The following is a 22,698-nucleotide window of genomic DNA, read 5'->3' as shown; positions in this document are numbered from 1 at the left end:
GCAGCAGGATTGCTTGAGCCAGGAGTTTGAGGTTGCTGTGAGCTAGGCTGACGCCATGGCACTCACTCTAGCCTGGGCAACAAGCGAGACTCTGTCTCAAAAAAAAAAAAAAAAAAAACTAATTTCCCTTCTCAACTGCTACCAAAGAATAGCCAGAATCACTGGATATAGTGAAGGTTTAGAAACCATTACTAACATCATAAACTTTATATGGAAACATCATTTTATAAACTTGTTACATGCCGTTTCCTATTAGAAATACAAAACGCAGGGGAAGTAGGCTGAGGTGGAAGAGATTTACTTATGGCTTATCTATTCAAGTCCAACAGAGAGGGGAATTTAGGAAAAAGGCTTCCCTAAATGAAGTGAATCTTAAGCAGACATTTCTACTGATGCTTGAGAATATATAATTTAATTAACTATTTTGGTAGTTACACAAAAATGTAAATCATTTAAAATTAGGTTTAAAATGTATCTTTATTGGGCAATCAATATGGAACAAGCTATTTTCTTAGTTAAGGAAATGCAAGCACACATTCTAAAGCTTATCTTGACCATAAATTGATTGTACAAGGTAGATAAAGCTCAGGCTCTAGTGTCACACTGCCTGGATGCTAACCCTGCCACTTGTTCGCATGGTAGCCTTGGGGATGTTGCTTAACCTCTCTGTGCCTCTATTCTTATTTGTAAAATGGTGATAAGAAGGTCTACATTCATGAGATTGTTTTAAAGATTAAATAATATAATCCATATAAGTATCTGGCACATAGTGCGGAAAAAATGTTATTTCTATGGAAATTATTGAATATTATTATCATTAAATCATCGTATTTGGTTTTATTGTTTTTAAGGTAGTGTACTCCCTTATGTCCCCACATTCTCTATATCATAAATCCAAATAGATTCACCAATGTAAATTCTCACCTTCATTTTGTTCAAATTCATCTAACACTTTGTCCAGGTTGTAAGCTTCTGCTTGGAAGTAATTCTCCATCGGTGAGGAAACACCACTTAAGAGACTTGTTTAAATCTAAAATGTAGATCAAATTCTATTACACTTTGAATTATTAAAATGAAATTCATAAATATTAACTACACAAGGATAAAAATCTCTTCTAAATCTATTCAGACAATGGTTAACTATAAAACCTTTCATCCCACTGGATACAAGATCTTCAAGCTAAGAAAGTCTATAAATCTATAAGCTGACAAGCATCAAAATATAACTAAACATAAAAGGCAGACTTGGTGATCATTTCAATAGGACATACTTCAAAAGACAAATTTCAGGTGAAGCACAGTGGCTTACACCTATAATCCCAACACTTTAGGAGGCTGAGGCAGGAGGACTGCTTGAGGCCAGGAGTTTGAGACCAGCTGGGCAACAAACCGAGACCCTGTACCCTGTCTCTACAAAAAAAATTTAAAAATTAACCAGGGGTGGTGGAGCACACCTGTAGTCCTTGCTACCTGGATGAGCCAGGAGGATCCCTTGAGCCCAGGAGTTTGTTACAGTGAGCTATGATCATGACTGTGCTACTCCAAAACATAAAACAAAACAAAAAAAACCAAAAAACAACAAAAACTATTCATACATTACATAGCCTATTTGTCTACCTAAACTTAAATACCTAACAGTAGCCAATTGATAAATAAAAATTGACTAAATTAATAATTCTGGAGAAATACTTGAATAAGTCAGTTAAATTCCCTGAGCTTGTTTTCTTATTTGTAAAATGAGAGAAATAATATGACACTTTTATATACCTCAGAAAAGAACAGGCCGGGTGCGGTGGCTCACGCCTGTAATCCTAGCTCTCTGGGAGGCCGAGGCGGGCGGATTGCTCGAGGTCAGGAGTTCGAAACCAGCCTGAGCAAGAGCGAGACCCCGTCTCTACTATAAATAGAAAGAAATTAATTGGCCAACTAATATATATAGAAAAAATTAGCCGGGCATGGTGGCGTGTGCCTGTAGTCCCAGCTACTCAGGAGGCTGAGGCAGGAGGATTGCTTGAGCCCAGGAGTTTGAGGTTGCTCTGAACGAGGTTGACGCCATGGCATTCACTGTAGTCTGGGCAACAAAGTGAGACTCTGTCTCAAAAAAAAAAAAAAAAAAATTCCACTAAGGACAAACTCTGGCCTGTTTTTCAACTACATAATTATGTTTAGTAAAATCATCTTGTGGAATTGGGCATAAAACAGCCAAGGCTAATTTCCTGTTTATCTTTGCTTTTATAGAATGCATATTATATTATAAAAAGTATTGATACATAAAGTGAAAGGGCTGAAATACCACATTTCTAAGCACACAAATTTTTCTAGATTGTAAAAGACAGATAAAAGGATACTTTAAAAAAAAGGAAAGAAGAAACACTGTATTTATAAGTCAAAGAAAATTTTATATTTGACTTAAAGTTTGTAATGGTAGAATATTACATTTCTGATTTTCCCCCTTTTTCACGTTTTCGTACTCAGCCTTTATGGGAAAATTATAATCTGACCTTCCTTCTCATATATACCAATACAAAGCCAAGCAGAATTTTCTTTCAGTTTGGAAAGAAAATTTTTAAAATTTTTCTTTTGAAATAGGTAAGCATGGAGATGTGATAATGGATGAAAAAAATAGGATAATAGCTAACGTTTATTTAACACCTACTGTGCACTCTTGGCATTCTGTTAAGTAGCTGACACACCTAGTATAGACTCCCATAGGATGCTTTTGGATGGATTAACACTAAGGAAAGTTTGGGAATGGTATTTAAAAGAAGAGGTTTAAAAATAACCAGATTAGGGTCATCATTAGCATTTGGAACTAATTCCCTCACCCCCATGCTTAAACTTTCCTGTTATTTCTCTTTTGAAAAAAATTCTATAAGCTTTCTTTTACAAATGTAATTTTATACCAAATAAAATGTGTCCTTTCCCAATATCTGTAATTTGTCTTTGTTTGTTTGTTTGTTTGTTTGTTAAGAGACAGGGTCTTACTCTGTTGCCTGGGCCAGAGTACAGTGGCATAATCATAGCTCACTGTAACCTCAAACTCCTGGGCTCAAGGGATCCTGCTGCCTCAACCTCCTGGGTAGGTGGCACTAGGCATGCATGCCACTGTCTCTTATTATATGAATAGTTTTAAAAAAAATCTTTTTTGTCTAATTATTTATAGATCAAAATCATTTTATATACAGGCCACTTCATTTTGATAAAGACTGTACATTTAATCTGTCTACTAATGCTAAGAGCAAATGAAATTTCTCACAACACATAATCTAGCACATTCAATATACACCTATAAGACTTAACAGTATTTTATGGTCATTATATATAAAACATTAGTAAGCAAATAATCAGATCAATATATTTATTGTACATCTACTATATGCAAGGTACTATGATCAATTCAAGTCTCAGACATCATCCCTAACATCAAAAAGCTTATAATTTAAAGAGTAAATGCTAAAAAAATTAAATAATAAATGATTTTTAATAACAGCACAAGAGAAACCAAGTCAGATAAAATAAAAATAAAAATAAAATAAAACAAAAACCAAGTCAGAAACCTTGTCAGATAAATAGATAAGTGCTATAGAATAAGCATTACAGAAGTATAAAGGTTATTTAAGTTCATCATTTTTCATTTGAGCTCTTGGCTCAAATATCACTTTCACCGGGAAGTATTCTCTGAACACCCAGAAAAGGTGATGCCTCTTCTTGTAATCTCTCACAGCACCCCTATATTTCTTTTCTTTTACAATATTTATCACCATTTATAAATATACATCAGTGTGATTATTTGATTAACGGTCATCACTCCCACGAGACAGTAGGTACCACAAAGGTACCCACCAGACTGTGTTCACCATGTATTTCCAGTAATTAGCACAGAACCTGAGGTGGTATCTATTCAATTAATACCTGTGGAATGAATAAATAAATGAATAATTTATGAACAACCAGTCGATAAGTTGTACTAAGCTTCAATTACAATAACTGATTCAGGCAAGCACCATGCTAAACCATTAGGTAAATGGTGATTGCAGAAGAAAATACTCATAGTACCTCAAAGTATCATTCTATAGGTAAATTGTTAATTTCAAAGGAGGTAATGTATGTTTACAATGAAGAGACACAGCAATCACCACCTTAACCAAATGATTTAACTTAGCATCACCAACAGTTCAACAAGTTGACATTACGTATTTTCTAATGTGACTCAATGAGAAATATAAAACATTACCTATACAGTATTCTTGCCAAAAATAATTACCCTGAATTTAACCATGAGGAAACAATTAGACAAATCTAGAATGTGAGGCATTCTATACTTGAACTCTTTAAAAAATTCAATGTAAAAAAATTTTTTTAAAGTATAAAAAAACAAGATCATTCTAAATTAAAAGAGACTAAACAGAATAGATAATCAAATACCATGCATGAACACTGAGTAGATCAGGGATGGGGAACCTGCAGCATTAAGGCCACATGTGGTCCTTAAGTGTGGCCTTTTGACTGAATCCAAATTTTATAGATCAAATCCTCTTATTTTTATTAATACATTTTCACTTGTCTTTTATATTTTTATTTTATTTTATTTTTATTTATTTATTTTTTTTTTTTGAGACAGAGTCTCACTTTGTTGTCCAGGCTAGAGTGAGTGCCGTGGCGTCAGCCTAGCTCACAGCAACCTCAAACTCCTGGGCTTGAGTGATCCTTCTGCCTCAGCCTCCCGAGTAGCTGGGACTACAGGCATGCGCCACCATGCCCGGCTAAATTTTTACATATATATATCAGTTGGCCAATTAATTTCTTTCTATTTATAGTAGAGACGGGGTCTCGCTCTTGCTCAGGCTGGTTTTGAACTCCTGACCTTGAGCAATCCACCCGCCTCGGCCTCCCAAGAGCTAGGATTACAGGCGTGAGCCACAGCGCCCGGCCTTATTTTATTTTTTAAATGAACATGTTTAAAATACTAAAGAATAAAATAAATTTCAATGAGATAATCCTCCCAGATTAACTGGCACAATTAGAACATTAGTAAGCCATAAGGGCTAAATTGATGGCTGCCACATTCATGATTGAGTTCTAACTTCCCCTGCCTGACTGGTACCAGTACACCAGTCTGTTACCACTTTTGACAATGGTATACTGTGTTTCTGTTTGAAGTGGAATTTGTGAATAAGTTGCACAGCTCAACAGTATTTTTTAATTCTGTCTGCTTAACAGTCCATCATGTTAAAGACAACCAAGAGAATGCTGAAGGAAGAAAACAGAATTTTTAATGACTGGGAATTGCAATATCATCTTGTTTCTGCTAAAGATAAGATGATTTGCTTGCTTTTTTTTTTTTTTTTTTTGAGACAGAGTCTCGCTTTGTTGCCCAGGCTAGAGTGAGTGCCGTGGCGTCAGCCTAGCTCACAGCAACCTCAAACTCCTGGGCTCCAGTGATCCTTCTGCCTCAGCCTCCCGGGTAGCTGGGACTACAGGCATGCGCCACCATGCCCGGCTAATTTTTTTTTTATATATATATCAGTTGGCCAATTAATTTCTTTCTATTTATAGTAGAGACGGGGTCTCGCTCTTGCTCAGGCTGGTTTTGAACTCCTGACCTTGAGCAATCCGCCCGCCTCGGCTTCCCAAGAGCTAGGATTACAGGCGTGAGCCACAGCGCCCGGCCTGCTTGCTTTTTGATACTGCAATATCAACATTAAAGAAATTCAACACTTATCAGCATTGCAATACAAGGACCACAAATATTTTAGAGGGGAGGTGTGAAAAATTGTACTGCAGAAATTAAAAGATGAAAAGCAAAAGCAAAGAATTTATTCAAGCAGCAATAAGACCTGGAAACAATGAAACTGGAACAACTTATAACATATCTTATATACTTAGGAAAAAAGGGAAGCCATTCAATGATGTAGAAGTTGTGAAAGAATGCACTGTCAAAGTTATAGGATGCTTAGACCCCAATAACATTTCAAAGTGCAAACAACTGCCTCTTTCAAGGAGAACCATAACTTATCATCAGCAGGAATTAGCCTTCAACTTAACAGAACAGCTTCATGCACTACTTCAAAAGGAAAATATATGTTATTCAATTGTTTTGTATGAATCAACTGATACTTCTCACAGGTTTTATACTTCATTTAGGTCATAACAGAAGATTTTCTTTGCTATGAAGAGTTACTCACTTTGGGCACTTATACAAACAGAATACAGGGAATAGATCTCTTCAACAACTTTCAAGATAAATGTCATGATGCTGGACTGAATTTGGTAAATTTAGTGAGTGTATGTACAGATGATGACAGATTTACTGCACAGACAAAAGAAGTATTAACAGATCCAGATGCTCTCATTTATTTTCATTGTATCTTGTAGCAGCAAAATCTCTATGCTAAACCTACTATTTTAAGTGACACTTTGCAACAATATATAAGTATTGTTAACTATATTAGTGCAGATGCAACACAGCATCATCTTCAGTTCATAACATGCTACAGTTGAAGGATGAGGTGTTCAGTGTGGCTTTGTCATATCATTCTAAAATGTATTGGCTATTGCAGAGACAGGGGTTAGCCAAAATTTTATCTCTGCAAGGATAGTTAAATTTTATGAAGAAAAGAATCAGCAATGTGAATTATTCAAAGATTTCTATAGGAATGTAGCATTTCTGTGTGATATCATGTCAAATCAAAATGACTTGAATATTTCTTTGCAAGGTAAAATTAAGTCTGTATGATACGTGGCAAAAGATCCAAGTATTTCAAAAAAAGCTATCTTTTTTCAAAACACTTCAAAAGGAAAATTTCGGGTGAACATTTTCTCTAGTTGGCAAAAGTCACTGATGTGCAGGATGATATATGTGAATCATTTAAAGAATACCCAGCTATTATAGACCTATTAATTGGAGAATACAATGAAAAGTTCACTGACTTTCAGAATCATGACATCACAAACAAATTAGCATTTCAGCCTCACCTAGTTGATATCACCAAGGCACCTAAAGAACTACAGATGAAATTGATTGCACTCTCAGTAGATGACATTTTAAAGTCATTGTTTGGCATTAAGAAAGATCCATTTGAAATATTGAAACATGCAGTAGAATACCCACGCCTTTGGCAACATGCCTGAAAAATGCTGTCTTGGTTTTCAACCACTTATTGCTGCGAATCTACATTCTCTTACCTAACCCAAATCAAAACACCCTTAAGGGCACAAACAACTGATACCCATATAAAGAATCAACTGAAACTGCAAACCTCCTGCACTGTAACCAAATATTCAAATATCTTCCAACAAAAAGCAGACACAACAAAGTCATTAAAAGGTTAGTTAACTTTAAAATTAACAAATAGTTTTCATTTTTTGAAATTATTAAGTACCTAGTAGTTAGATTGTTACAAAATAATGCACATTTTTGAAGTATATCTAATTGAAGTTTCTTAAATGCAGGCTTAATTTGATTACAGCTAAATTAATGCAGCCTTCCAATATGAAAAGGTTTCCCACTCCTGTATTAGGACAGTATTATTCAAGGTAGCAATCTTCAAGAATATCATAAACCAACCCACTTCCTTCATGGACAAAGACTTGCTACCAAAACTGTCTGCTGAACTATACAGAAGTCTTTATCTCTGCATGGAACAGCTCAAGAAAGGTAGCTGGTTGGTAGGTCGTGCCTAGGTTGAGACAGCAGTAATGAGAACAAAAGTTGAGGAGGTATGTTCAGTCTATTAAGAAACACAGACCTGGAAGTGGCACACATCATTTCTGTTCACATTCCTTCAGTGAGCTTAGTCACACAGCCACATCTACCTGTAAAGAAGGCTGGTGAGACTGCCCTATCCCAGCTGCAACTACTATAGAAGGGGAAAATGGATTTTGGTGGGTTTGGTGGATAACTGACAGTATTAAAATATTTGCTACAGTGGATGGAAAACTTCCTGAAGAGGCAATGCCCGAAGGATAAGATTTTGCCAGGTAAAGGCAGAGAAGGGCATTCCCTTCTCACACTCCCATGTAAGAAGGCTAGGGGACAAGAAATAGCATGCTAACTGCAGACCCAGAAGTTGTGGTGAAGAAGATATCACTGCCAAGTGCCTCTGCTCCATCATCAACTGAAGAGAAAAGGGGCTCCGTTTCCTGTCAAACACTGTTGGTCCCATGCCTTTCCTCACAGCTGACATGGAAAAAATCAGAGAACTCAGCCAGAGTATGCAACATTCCACTAGTGAATGTTATAACCAATTTCTGAAACCAATCTCACCTGCACATCCTCCCACCATTATCTACCCCATAAACAGTCTTAAGACTGGAAAAAACACCTAAGATGATTCCTAGTCAGGAAAAAAACAAGGATTCCTGCTCTACAAGATTAACACAACACTTCCAATTTTCTGCTGGAAATTATTGCTCTTCACTAGTCTAAAATATAAAATAAAATAATGTAATTAAATTTACACTTCTGATTCCCCATCCCCAAATTAGCTTTAACTGTTGAGCTCTTGCATGATGACTAAGAAACATAAATGACCATAGTTGACCAGATATACTATCGTTTTCTCTGAACAATATTGCTCAAATCCATGTTCTTTTTTTCTGAAATTATCATTTTATGCTCAAAGTAACGGGAAGTTGACTAAAAGGGAAGAGCCAGCACTAGTAGAGAAATTAGCTTTGTGACATAATTTAACAATTTTAAAATATCCTTTTCCTCTGGATTTAAATCAAACTGTTCTGAAAAATTATACTCCTGATTTAACAAAACACAATGTTATAAATGAAGCAAGCAGTATATATACATCAGCATTATTTTCTATAGAGCTGGCTAGTTGTTTTCTCAAGATCAACCTCTAAGAGAAATAAAAGCATTACTTTTCTTACCTTTTCCTCCTTACACATGTGATAAGGAACAGACCTCTCTGTGCTTACTCATGATGCTTGCTGCACCACCAGTCAGTCCTGCTGATTCAGTATGTTCTGCTTGATCCTAAAGAAAAAACACATTGCTCATTACATTTGCTAAAACAATAAGCCCTAATTTTCTTCATATAAATCTATCACAGCCAGACAAATAAAAACAATGGGGCTTAACAATTAATTACACCTTCAAATTCAAAGACCTGGCCAGCATGCAAGGCAGCAGAAGTCACATTTTATTGTCAAAGAAGGCCAAAAGTGAAATGATTCAAGATTTAAGAACTTTGGCCCCCATATTTTCAATGGATGATGCAAGGTGAAACATCAACAGCAGGCACTTTCTATCCAGTGACTTTAATTATGTTAATTCATAATTATACAACTTGCTTTATATTACAATAGGCCCTCCAAAAATCCAAACTAAGAAAACTGATGCTTCACAAAAATATCCTGTTAGCGTGATTTTTTTTCTATACATCCAAAATTCTTGAGTTTCATAAGCTTCCTGCTGAGATTTTTATTGCCAAACTGGTTTTCCTCCAAAAGGAGTGTCTTTTGATTCTATTTCTCCTCCAATGCTCAGAAGCAATGGATCTATTAACCCAATATTAACCTTTATTATCAGGGGTATCCATCAGGAGAAATTTCCTAACATAATTACAAATATTCTATTATCTGATATGAAAAATGATGTGCTTACTAAAAAATAATAGAGTAAGAAAAAGAGGCCGGGCGCGGTGGCTCACACCTGTAATCCTAGTACTCTGGGAGGCCAAGGTGGGCGGATTGCTCAAGGTCAGGAGTTCAAAACCACCCTGAGCGAGACCCTGTCTCTATAAATAGAAAGACATTAACTGGCCAACTAATATATATAGAAAAAAAATTAGCCAGGCATGGTGGCACATGCCTGTAGTCCCAGCTACTCAGGATGCTGAGGCAGTAGGATCGCTTGAGCCCAGGAGACTGAGGTTGCTGTGAGCTAGGCTGATACCATGGTACTCACTCTAGCCTGGGCAACAAAGTGAGACTCTGTCTCAAAATAAATAAATAAATAATAAAAATAAAAAGATTTTCCTGTCCTGAGAATTTGTAAAATATATGCATGCTATGATACACTCTACATAAGAACAGTTATTGATAACAAACAGATTTACATCTGTCAAATGAAGGACTAAATCATATCCAAGTATTGAAAGGACTGTATCGGGTATAAAAGTACCAAGGTCAAAATGGCAGATCTGTTGCTATTCTGAGCAAGATACCTGACTCTAAGTTTCTTTATACTTCATATAAAAACTATATTTTTCAGAATATTTTTAATGATGAAGAAGAATGTGTTTATATAAAGCCCCTTGCACAGACCTGATATATAAGTGCTCAGTAAATAGTAGCTATTATTATTCATCATCAAAAAGCAATTTGTGTGAAAGAATTAGAACACAAAGGCAAATAGTATGATTTGTACCATGAAAACAACCAGTGGACTGGTTTGTTTCTACAGTTAATAATCCATCAGGGCCAATGACCTTAAGTGATCAATTCAAGTCTGAACAATGAAATAGAAAAATAGGAACAAAAAAGTAATCTGACTGCTCAACTTTCTGAAGAGGCTTAGTAAATTTGATCCCCAAAAGAGACCCTTTGAATATAAATGCCCTTACAGTGGCTAAAAAAAGAAATGAGATAATCTCCAAGAAGAGTTCAGATCAAGACCAAAGTACATTAACAGAGCAGGATCTGGGAAGTTGACATTGTTGCTACGCCACATTCACACAGGGCTTCAGTTTCCAGGATATCAATCTGGCATCTTTCACAAACATTGAATCCTCAGTCAAGCGCTATAAAGAACAAGGTGATTGTTTTCACTTAGGACACACTAAACAAAAAACCTAGTAGTTCAACAAATATTGGAAAACATGATAACAGATGTATCAAATATATATAGGCAGTGAAATCCCTAGAATAGCAGCTGATTTAAGATCAGGACTAAAACAAGGAGCATGTTTAAGTCTCATGTCTGGAGTAGTAAGACTCAAAACCATGTAAACAAATTTGTACATTTATGACACAGGGCCAGAAACTATTGAGATATACATCTCTGTGATAGTTAACTTTACATGTCAACTTCACTGGGCTAAGGAATGCCTAAATATCTGATTAAACATTATTTCTGGGTATGCCTATGGGAGTGTTTCCAGAAGAGATTAGCATGTGAATTAGATTGAGTAAACCAGATTGCTCTCCCCATGATACACACACACACATATTTATAAATCATTCTGCATGTGTATGTTTGTGTGTATGTAATAAGATTTATTATAAAGCTCATGCACTGGCTCATGCAATTATGGAGGAAGAATTGTCCATTGATCTGCTCTCTGCAAGCTAGCAAGCCCTATCTCCCACTGGATCTGATTCTCTGAAGAATCTATAGTAGTATATAGATTTTCCATGAGAGAACCATTAATCAACATCATATTAGCCTAAGTCCATAACTCTAATTTCTAGACAGCAGATATCTATTGAATTATCTTTGCCAATAGAATGCTAGAATTGTCTATCCCCATCCCATACATACGCACATATTTTTATTGCAAGATAAAATGCCATGTTCAGGGGAAACCTAGCCACCTAAACAGCTTATTAGCCTAGTGTGAACTCCTGATCTAAGATGAATTACAGACCCTTCTAGGCTATGCCTGGGAGACACAGCTACAATCACTGCCTTTAAATTCTGTGATATATCGTAGTATCCTTATAAAATTCCCCTTTTTTTCCTAACTTAGCTCCAGTGGTTGCCTTAACAACAGTATGATATAAATTGAGATAAACAACATCAAAATCATAGTTTCAACTTTAATAGCACACCTAAAATTTCAAAGATCAGATACTACACTAACTCAGATATTCTATGATCAGCAAGTAGATAATAAATAAGAAATAAATTCATGGAGAGAGGAGTGAGTCTTATGTTTCAGATTATTCTGGGTAGCAGACTGATAGATATAATTTGTATATCACAAATTGTATACACCAAGAGTAATAACAAGAGTATATGTAGACTTTTAGTTTCTGGATCAGCATGTAAGAAGCTGAGAAGTCACTGCTCTGCCTTATCAACAAAGTAATAAGCTAAATAAACTGAAAAATCAGCGACTCTTCTTAGATCCATAAAAGTAGTAAGGTAATGGGGCAGACCACTGCCCCAAATTTGGAGAGACAGACAGGTGAATACAAAAAAAGTCACACATTAGCCAGGCATGGTAGTGGTAGCTCAGGCCTGTAATCCTAGCACTTTGGGAGGCCAAGGCAGGAGGATCACTTGAGCCCAGGAGGTTGAGACTAGCCTGGGCAATAATGAGACCCTGTCTCTACAAAAAATTTAAAAAGTAGGCAATCAAGGTGGTGCACACCTATAGTCCCAGCTACCCAGGAGGCTGAGGTAGGAGGATTGCTTCAGCCCAGGAGTTGGAGGCTACAGTGAGCTACGATGACGCCACTTCACTCCAGCCCAGGTAACAGAGTGAGACTCTCAAAAAAAGTCACAAATTACCTGAGCAGAAAACCTCTGTGGGAACCAGTGCTAAGGTAGGAAAGCTTGAAATATAATCGATAAATTGCTGGAGGCTTAGTGTGGACAACTCTGAGAGTTAAAATCTCTAGGGGGACCTGGTCTTAGGTGACCCCCCCCAACTTTTGTGAGTGTTACCTCCATCCAGGAGCTCAACCTGGTTCTCACAGTGAATATTGGAGAAACTCCCTGCACCCATTCTTCTGGCAGACAGAGGGGCAAAGGAACCATTTTGAAATATGCTATAGCATTCTGTTCCTAACAAAGTCTGCTCTCAGGAGAAACTAACCAGAGACTAACTTGCTGGGGTCATATCAGAGCCTGACTGACCTGGCTGATGGGAAATACCCAATTCTAGCCCACGCTAGCCTGCCCCCCCCTAAATGGAGGAAAAAATTGAGAAGCATTTGTGAAGTTCTCAGTCCAGAGGCACGGGATTGCTAAGACTGAGACTTAATCACAGAACTATAGAATGCTTCCCTCCAAACCATATCACATTACTAAAGACCTATTTACAATAGTACATCATGTCCAACTATCAAGAAAATATTACAAGGCATAATAAAAGGCAAAAAAAAAAAACACCTTGAAGAGACAGAGTAAGCATAACAACCAGACTCAGATATGGCAGGGATGTTAGAATTATCAGACCAGGAATTTACACCAAATATGATTGATATGCTAAGGGCTATAATGTGCAAAGTAGACATCATGCAAAAACAGATGGGCAGTTAAAGTAGAGAGAAATTCTAAGAAAGAACCAAAAAGAAATGCTAGAGAACAAAAGCACTGTAATAGAAATGAAGAATGCCTTTGACGGACTTATTAGGAGACTGGATATGGTTGAGGAAAGAATCTTTAAGCATGAGAATCTCTCAAAAGAAACCTCCGAACTTGAAAGTCAAAGAGGAAAAAACAGGCTGAAAAAAAATAGAACAGAAATACAAAAACTGTGGGACTACAAAAGGTGTAGCATAAGTGTAATGGGAATATCAGAAGAAAGAGAAAGAAAAAAAGAAATATTTGTCATAATGACTGAGAATTTATCCCAAATTAATATCAGATACCAATCCACAAATCCAGGAAGCTCAGAGGGCACGAAGCATGATAAATGCCCCCCACCAAAAAAAAAACTACACCAAGGCATATCATATTCAAACAATAGAAAATTAAAGATAAAAAAATCCTGAAAGAAACAAGAGGAGGGAAAAAACACCTTACCCACAGAGGAGCAAAGGTAAGAATTACACCCAATTTCTCCTCCGAAACCATGTATGAAAGGAGAGGAGTGAAATATTTAAAGTGTCAAAAGAAAAAAAAAAAAAACAACAACCTAGAAATCTGTACCTCCACAAAATTATCCTTCAAAAGTGAAGGAGACTATATCAATAATCACTTCAAACATCAATGCATTAAATGCACCGATCAAAACACAGATTAGATTGTCAGAAAGATCAAATATTAATAAGACACAATTATATGTTCTCTATAAGAAACCTGCTTTAAATATAAGAACACATATAGATTAAAAGTAAATAAAGAAACATATAACCATCCTAATAGCAATAAAAAGAAAGCAAAGTAGCTATACCAATTTTAGACAGAGTTCAGATCAAGGAAAGTTATCAGGGATAAAGAAGGGCATTACATAATGATTAAGGGGTCAATTCTCAAGATCTAACGATCCTTAACACCTTTCAGATGTCAGATTAAATCTCAATTCCTCCACGAAGCCTTCCTTTGACCCCTCGAATTAAGTTTCCTACACAGCTCTCATAACTCTATGATTATTTTTGTAATATTATAGAATATCAACTGTGGGAAGATAAGTTGGCTGTCTAGTTCACCAAGTTCACCAAGGTATAGCCAGCATTTAGCACAGCCCCTGGCAGGTAACTAATAAATATTTTCTCAGTAAATAGATGCTAAAATTGTGTAAACTCACAAATTAATAAACACCACCACATTTAATTTCTCCCATTAAATGCTATAAAATTATGAATCAATCCTTCGAGGCTTCACTGATGTTTATGATGATCTCCAATTTACCAATCTTAATAATGTATTGACCTCGGCCGGGCGCGGTGGCTCACGCCTGTAATCCTAGCACTCTGGGAGGCCGAGGCGGGTGGATTGCTCAAAGTCAGGAGTTCGAGACCAGCCTGAGCAAGAGCAAGACCCCGTCTCTACTATAAATAGAAAGAAATTAATTGGCCAACTAAAAAAATATATATATACAAAAAATTAGCCGGGCGTGGTGGCACATGCCTGTAGTCCCAGCTACTTGGGAGGCTGAGGCAGGAGGATTGCTTGAGCCCAGGAGTTTGAGGTTGCTGTGAGCTAGGCTGACGCCACGGCACTCACTCTAGCCTGGGCAACAAAGCAAGACTCTGTCTCAAAAATAAATAAATAAAATAATGTATTGATATTTATACTCTTGATTTCTCTATCATTTCCATCAAGACTCCTTAAAAGAACTGCTGTAAAATTTGCATTTCAACATCTAACACACTCAAAATTATGTGGTAGAGTACTCATTGGCTGAGAGCCTTTGCAACATGGTATGGTAAGGTTTACTGGCAAGTTACAGGTCAATGACTGAGAATGTATGAGAGCACCCAGAATGTGGATAAATTTAAGATTAAACTGAAATAGATTGTCCATACATCTTTTAATGTCATTGTGTTTATCAAAAATATCTATAAAATAGTAAATATACTAACACTTTGAGTTTATATTGAGGGTGAGAGAAGAAATAATAACAATAATATTTACTGACCACTTACTATATACACTCTCCCAGGTGCCTTATATGTGTTAAATTTTTTTTTTTTTTTTTGAGACAGAGTCTCACTTTGTTGCCCAGGCTAGAGTGAGTGCCGTGGCATCAGCCTAGCTCACAGCAACCTCAAACTCCTGGGCTCAAGCAATCCTCCTGCCTCAGCCTCCCGAGTAGCTGGGACTACAGGCATGCGCCACCATGCCTGGCTAATTTTTTCTCTATATATTAATTAGCCAATTAATTTCTTTCTATTTATAGTAGAGATGGGGTCTCGCTCTTGCTCAGGCTGGTTTCAAACTCCTGACCTCGAGCAATCCGCCGGCCTCGGCTTCACAGAATGTGTGTTAAATTCTTAATCCTCTTCACAACCCTAAATAGTGAGTATAGAGTTAAGCCCTCCAGGATATAAACTATAAGAGGGGCCAGGTATGGTGGCTCATGCCTGTAATCCTAGCACTTTGAGAGGCCAAGGAGGGAAGATCACTTGAGGCCAGGAGTCCAAGACTAGCCTAGGTAAAATAGGAAGACCCAGTCTCTACGGAAAAGAAAAAAAAAAAAAAATCAGCTGGATGTGGTGGCTTATGCCTGTAGTCACAGCTACTCCAGAGGCAGGCTCTCGAGGTTGCAGTGAGCTACGATCACACCACACTGCACTCCAGCCTGGTAAACAGACTGAGACTCTGTCTCAAAAAAAAAAAAATGAGGACAGATTTTGTCTTAATGCTCCTTGTTATATTGCTGGCACCCAGAACAATGTCTGGCATATAGTAAGTATTCAAATATTTGTTGGATGAATAATGAAGAAATGGAGGCCAAAAGAATTTAAGTAACTTGCACAAGGTTACATAGTGGCAGAGCCAGGATTTGAATCCAGGCAATCTGGTTTCATGTTCCAGACTCTTTAACTACTAGGTGTGTATATATCTGAAAACAACAATTCTCCTTTACCCCTCCTATTCACCCTTTAGAAGTATTTGCAGTACAGAAATGCTTCCATGAGCTAGTAAGTTATGCTCACTATTTTGCCAAGTAGAGAAAGCAAAAGAGAGAAAGAGAAAAAAAAAAAAAAGGAACTACAGAACTATAGTTTAATAACATAGAAACACTACAATTTATTAATATTTCCACTACAGATGGTAGTAGATATTGCAATGAAGGGAGAGAGAAATATATTAATAGGTTACTACAATGGATTTTTAAAATATTTACATATCTATTGTTACAATATATTCATACAAGTTATTTAACATAGTATAATAAATCAGCACTACATAGAGCAGTGTTAAATGAGCCATTCATATAGATCTACATTTGCTACAGTCTTTTTAAATAGCTGAATAGCATTCCATTAACTGGATGTACAGTACTATAATTTAGTTCTCAACCCTATCAATAAACATTTAGACTGTTTCCATACTTTTATACTTATAAACAATATAATGTATAATCTTGTACATGTATCTTTATACTATAAGGTACAATATATCCCTAAAAGCAGAGTTTGAGAGAAAGGTAGTGTACATTTTAAATTTTAATAAAGACTGCCAAATTTTCCACCAAACATGCTGTTTGTTTTTATTTCCTCTAAGGGTATACAAGAATTTTTTTCTCATGCTCTTGTCATTACAGAGTAAAGCTAATCTTTTACCAGTCTCACAGGTAGTAAATGGAAATTGATTTCCTAATTTGTATACTTAATTATGAATAAAAGCTGAATATCTATTTATATCTTTCATGTTTACTGACCTTTCTGCAAATTGCCTACAAATATTCTTTATATATATATGATGTTTAGAATCTTTCTTCCAGTTTCACGTTTGAGGTATTTCCTACATGAAAATCTTATGTTTTATGTACTGAAATTTATCACTCTTTTCCTTTTTGGCTTCTGTATTTCATATCATGCTTAGAAGAGCCCTCTTCATACCAATATTATAAAAATATTCACCTATGTTTTCTGTGCTATTTTCATGGTTATTTTTGTTTGTTTCACTCTTTCAACATCTAAAATTCTATTTTGTTTGGTAGGAAAGGCTCTATAACTTGTTTTCTTCACTCAATAACATATCCTAGATATGTTTCCAGATCAACTACCTCACTTATTTTAACTATATAGAATTTTATAACATATCCATACTATAATTTTATTCATTTATTAGTTATACGAGGTCTGTCCAGAAAGTATCCAGTCATTGTTACTATAACGAGAACAATTTACAAGACATCGATGTAACCTGGTAGCCAAGGCGAGTGGACTGGTATGCTTATGTGTTAACAATGACGACTTCACTGTACTAGTCAGTGGGGTGCTGGACGCCATTCAGTGAGCATGTGTACTGTGTGGCCGTCACATTCAAAATGACCGAGCAAGTAGAGCAACAAATTTGCATCAAATTTCATGTTAAGCTTGAACATTCCTACGCAGAAATACTTGCATGATTCAGAAGGCTTTTGGGGATGATGCAATGAGTGCAGCACAATTTAAAGTGGGGAACAAACGCTTCAAAGATGGTTGAGAATTTGCTGAAAGTGATCCACATTCTGGAAGGCCTGAAACAAGCAAAACACCTGAAAATGTTGAACATGTACAGGTCACATTAAGAGATACTGGGAGAATTGTGTGAGGTCCCAAGGTGCCTACTTTGAAGGGGACTGAGGAGTCATTGTCCTATGTACAATGTTTCTTGTATTTTGTATTTCAAAAAATGTTTCTAGGCCGGGCGCGGTGGCTCACGCCTGTAATCCTAGCACTCTGGGAGGCCGAGGCAGGAGGATCGCTTGAGGTCAGGAATTCGAAACCAGCCTGAGCAAGAGCGAGACCCAGTCTCTACTATAAATAGAAAGAAATCAATTGGCCAACTAATATATATAGAAAAAAATCAGCCGGACATGGTGGCACATGCCTGTAGTCCCAGCTACTCGGGAGGCTGAGGTAGCAGGATTGCTTGAGCCCAGGAGTTTGAGGTTGCTGTGAGCTAGGCTGACGCCACTGCACTCACTCTAGCCTGGGCGACAAAGCGAGACTCTGTCTCAAAAAAAAAAAAAAAAAGTTTCTATTTTTTATAGTACACAGCTGGATACTTTCTGGACAGACCTCATATACAGCTAATATGTTTATTAGTTACATGTAGCTAATACATTTACTAGTTATATATAGTACTAATGAGCATTTGCATTTTCCCATATTTTTTCTGATTACTAAGAATGTGCCATTAACACCATTGTACATGCCTCCTTGGACACATGTGTGCATGTGTTGTTTTTTTTTTAAGATAACCATTAAGAAGTAGAATTACTGCATCATTAGTCTGTGTCCTTTTTTGATACTGACAAGTTACCATCCATAATGGTGTGTCTAATATGTTTTCATTTTAAAAATTAATTACCTGTATCATTCATTCAAGATTTATTTATTTATTTTAAGAGACAGGGTCTTATTCTTTTTTTATTACTTATTTACTTATGGGACCCTAATCGCTCACCATATACAAAAATTAATTCAAGATAGATAAACGACTTAAATGTAAGGCATGAAACCATAAAAATTCCAGAAGAAAATAGGGAAAAAACTCTTCTGCATATTGGCCTAGGCAAAGAATTTATGACTAAGACCCAAAGGCAAATATATCAATAATAAAAATAAATCAATCATACTTAATTAAATAAAAAACCTTCTGCACAGCAACGGAAATAATCAACAGAGTTAATAGACAACCTACAGAGTGGGAGAAAATATTCACAAACTATGTATCAGATAAAGGGCTAATATCTGGAATCTACAAAAAACTCAAATCAACAAGGAAAAACAAATTTCATTAATAAATGGGCAAAAGACATGAACAGAAGTTTTTCAAAAGAAGATAGACAAATGTCCAAAAAACATGAAAAAATGTTCAACATCACCAATTACCAGGGAAACACAAATTAAAAACACAATGAGATACGAACCACCTTATCCCCAGCAGAATGGCCATTATTAAAAAGTCAAAAAACAAGAGATGCTGGCATGGATGCAGAGAGAAAGGAATGCTTATACACTGTTGGTGAGACTGCAAATTAGTGCAACCTCTATGGAAAACAGTATGAAGATTCCTCAAAGAAATAAATGTAGGCTACCATTCGATTCAGCAATCTCACTACTGGGTATCTACGCAAAGGAAAAGTCAGTTTAGCAAAAAGACGCCTGCAGTAGAATATTTATCGCAGCACAATTCACAATTGCAAAGATGTGGAATCAACCTAAGTACCCATCAATTCATGAGTAGATAAAAAAAATGTGATAGAGGATGTTAGAATTTTGAGATGGGAGTTTGCCAACCTCATTTGCCAGCAAATTAATAAACTCTTCCCTTATCCTCAAACCACTTGTCCTCATTTTTCTGATGTGGCCTCAGAGATAAGTGCTGAACTTTGGTAACAGAATTTGGCGTCCCCAAGTGGACCAATTGGTGCCCTGGTGGAATGGCACCCCACGACTGCAGAAAGAGGCAGGGAGTACCCTTGGGTAAAAGCTATCGGTCTTCACAGGTAGGAGCAACTTGTTTTCGAGATGAGAGAGCAAGGAATGGCCCCAGCAGCTGCCAGAGCCTGTTTTAGCTCTGGGGAACTACCATTTCATCTCCCCTAAGTAGATGCAGCTCCCCACAATCTGAACTGAGTTGAGGAGAAAGAAATGGATTTGGAAAGTGTCCAGACGCCAGGCCATTTGTTCGGTAAGTTTTCCCGTGTGGATGCCAAGACCCAGATTCCACCCATTTTGGGAGCACTTTGAACCCTCCGACCCTACCGCACGGCATTCGTTTGGGGCCCCTATTAGGGCATTTGTTGTGAGGCGCCTTTTGGGGGTGGAAGTCATGAGGTTGAATGGATCTAGGGAACCTGGTTTGAATTCAGAGCTCATTTGCGGTTCCCAGAGAATGGAGTAGGAGGGTGGGGGGTGGGGGACTAGGCCACGATTAGGGGAGGGTTTCCCAGGGAACAGGGGGATTAGGCCACCCATTTGGGGAGGGTTCTGAACCTTTCAGCCGTTGGTGGGCAGGCATTTATCCACTTTGGATTCCCATTTGTGAACCTTCCAGCCCTGTGGTAGGGCATTTGAGGCACCAACTGAGGTGCCATTTGAGGTGGCATTTGAGGTGCAAATCCCCTTTGGATTTCCATTTGTTTGATAGGCCATGGAATTTTTGTGTTCAGGATCCCCTGTACTGTCTGTTATTTGTGAGCTTTATTGCAACATAAGGAAGTTCTATGTCAAAGTCCCTTGGGAAAAAACTTCAGCTGAATGATTAACTTACAGTAAAGAGAATGGCCAATGTATGTGCTGAAGAGTGAGGAAAAGGGGTTGTTAAATGAAAATTCCCATTTGATTGATAGGCCAAGGCATTTTAGACTGTTTGGGTTGGGAATTCCCTACGTTGCTTGTATTTTTGAGTTTTTGTACCACTAGTCTGGTGAGTTTTTGTGGTCCCACTTGTATGGAGTGTGAAGAAAAGTGGTGGTTGATGGTATGTGGTTTATTCTGAACTGTTGGTTCTTTTAAGAGCTCTAATAGTCAACCTGCCACTATAGAGTTAAAATGTTGAGTCTCAAGCTCTCTGCCTGAGTTAACCTCATTGTTTATGGTATATAAAATTATCTGTGTATGATTTTTGATAAATGAGGTCCTGCCGCCCCTGCTAGAACCCCAGCAAGAACCCCTGCAACCTGGCCAGGGCAAGGTGCTGGGCGGAGACACAGCCCAGGGGCGGACTCAGCAGGAGGGAGGACCAGAGCATGTGGCCAATAGACCAGCATTGCACAGCAAAGAGGAAGGAATGCCTGCTACCTTGGCCATCTTGGCACCATGGGAGGGGTCAGAGAGGGGACCACCTGAACTAACTTTTCAGTGCCACACCCAGTAAATTATGACTCAAGAGTTCAGAATGGTTTCTGCCCCAGCAAACTCAATTTGGGCCAGAGGGAACCCGTAGCCATAGCAGAGCCATTTATGGCAATATCAGACAGGGGGCCCTGAATGTGCAAGAACAGCCAGCAGGGTCCTTTGAGACAGTGGAAAGGAGAGGGCGAAAAAGCTGCCTCAGACTAAATTTTTGTAAATTCCGTAAATTTTTGTAAAGAAGGAACGCTGCCCAAAATTGCAAAGGACTCTGGGTGACAGGAAGCTTCCAGGAGAGCAAACAGCTTTTTTTAAGTCCAGGACTCAGATGGCAAAAGAGGGGGCCTAGAGCCCCCTACCTCCAAATATCCCCACAGGAGCCCTGGGCAAAATTAACAGTGGGGAATCAATTGGCACTAGCTAGTGAACAGAAGTGGTCCAGAGGACCCCTTCCCCCAGCCACCAACCCAATCCACAGTACCAGTCATGTCTGGTGCTCTACAAGCTAAGTAAGGGGTGGCAGGGGAGGGGCCAGGTGGCAGTGAGGTAGCTGTGAACAAGTGGAGGCTGAGAAATTCATTGCAGCGGACCCAGGAGGTGGACCTGCAAGCAGCAGGAGTACCAGGGGTTGTTTCAGAAGCAACAGAAGCTCACCTCCAGGTGGGGGGGTGTGTGGGCACCTAGCTCCTACTGGATGAATACTAGGGCCTGGTGAAGCATATGGGAGACTGCCATTGTGCTTTGAAGTTCAGACCTCAGCAAGCCTGCACATCGTTACAGCATTGGCAAGAAGAAAGCTACCAAAAGCAAGAAAGAATATTAATTATGCCACCAAAATAATGGCCCTAACACAGGCCATGGCTAAGCCAAAACAGGTGGCCAGCATGACAAAAATAAATCAGGCCACTGGCAGAGCTGCTAAGGAGACCGCTGGAGGTGATCTGTTCCTCAGGGCCTTGATATCCCAGCTAGATTTAGATCCCTTTTAAAACTAAAGACTGGGGCTCTGACACTTGGAATGGCATAGCTAAACAGAGAGAGAATTCTCATAGACTTGTCTCCTACACAAAAATTGTTTTAGCCTCTTATGAGGCACCTGCATGAATATACACGTTGGGAGCATGATGCCTTGATAGATTTGGTGGGATCTCATTTGAGAGGTCCTGTTTGCAACTAACTGTTTGTGAACTTGGGGCAGTCCAAGGACACAAAGGCCACCCATTACACAGGGAGCACAACATGTGGAGGTCCCCCTTTTTGATGATTGACAGTTGCACTCAGATGCTTAGGCTTGTACTGGTAGATACCTTTTTAAGCTGGGTAGAGATTTATACTACCCCAATGGAGAGAATGTCTGAGGTTCCAAGATGGGCTCCTACCAGAAGCTGCTGGCCTGAGATAGGGCCTTTGCTGAGTTCCTGCACATGTAACACCAGCAAAAATAGAGAATGGCATGCTGGTGATGGACACCATGGACAGACAGCTACAGAGACAGCTCAGCAGCTTCACCTCCTACAGCATGGATGTCAGCAGGCACCCCATTGTCAACAA

General features: G+C 38.0%; 1 protein-coding gene across 1 annotated transcript in view; it reads right to left on the bottom strand.

The window, feature by feature from the left end:
• ZFYVE9 (zinc finger FYVE-type containing 9) overlaps positions 1-22,698 on the bottom strand; it is a 150,159-nt gene that overhangs the window by 91,625 nt on the left and 35,836 nt on the right. The window contains exons 2-3 of the mRNA XM_012776239.2: positions 8,884-8,989; positions 925-1,030 (exon numbers count right to left, since the gene is read on the bottom strand). Coding sequence (XP_012631693.2) covers positions 925-994 — 70 coding nt within the window. The 5' untranslated portion in view covers positions 995-1,030; positions 8,884-8,989. The remainder of the gene's footprint in view (positions 1-924; positions 1,031-8,883; positions 8,990-22,698) is intronic.

The sequence above is a fragment of the Microcebus murinus genome, chromosome 2, assembly GCF_040939455.1.
Source record: "Microcebus murinus isolate Inina chromosome 2, M.murinus_Inina_mat1.0, whole genome shotgun sequence".
Lineage (NCBI taxonomy): Eukaryota > Metazoa > Chordata > Mammalia > Primates > Cheirogaleidae > Microcebus > Microcebus murinus.
The sequence above is the reverse complement of the archived record's forward strand: the minus strand, read 5'-3'. Positions and strand labels throughout refer to the sequence as shown.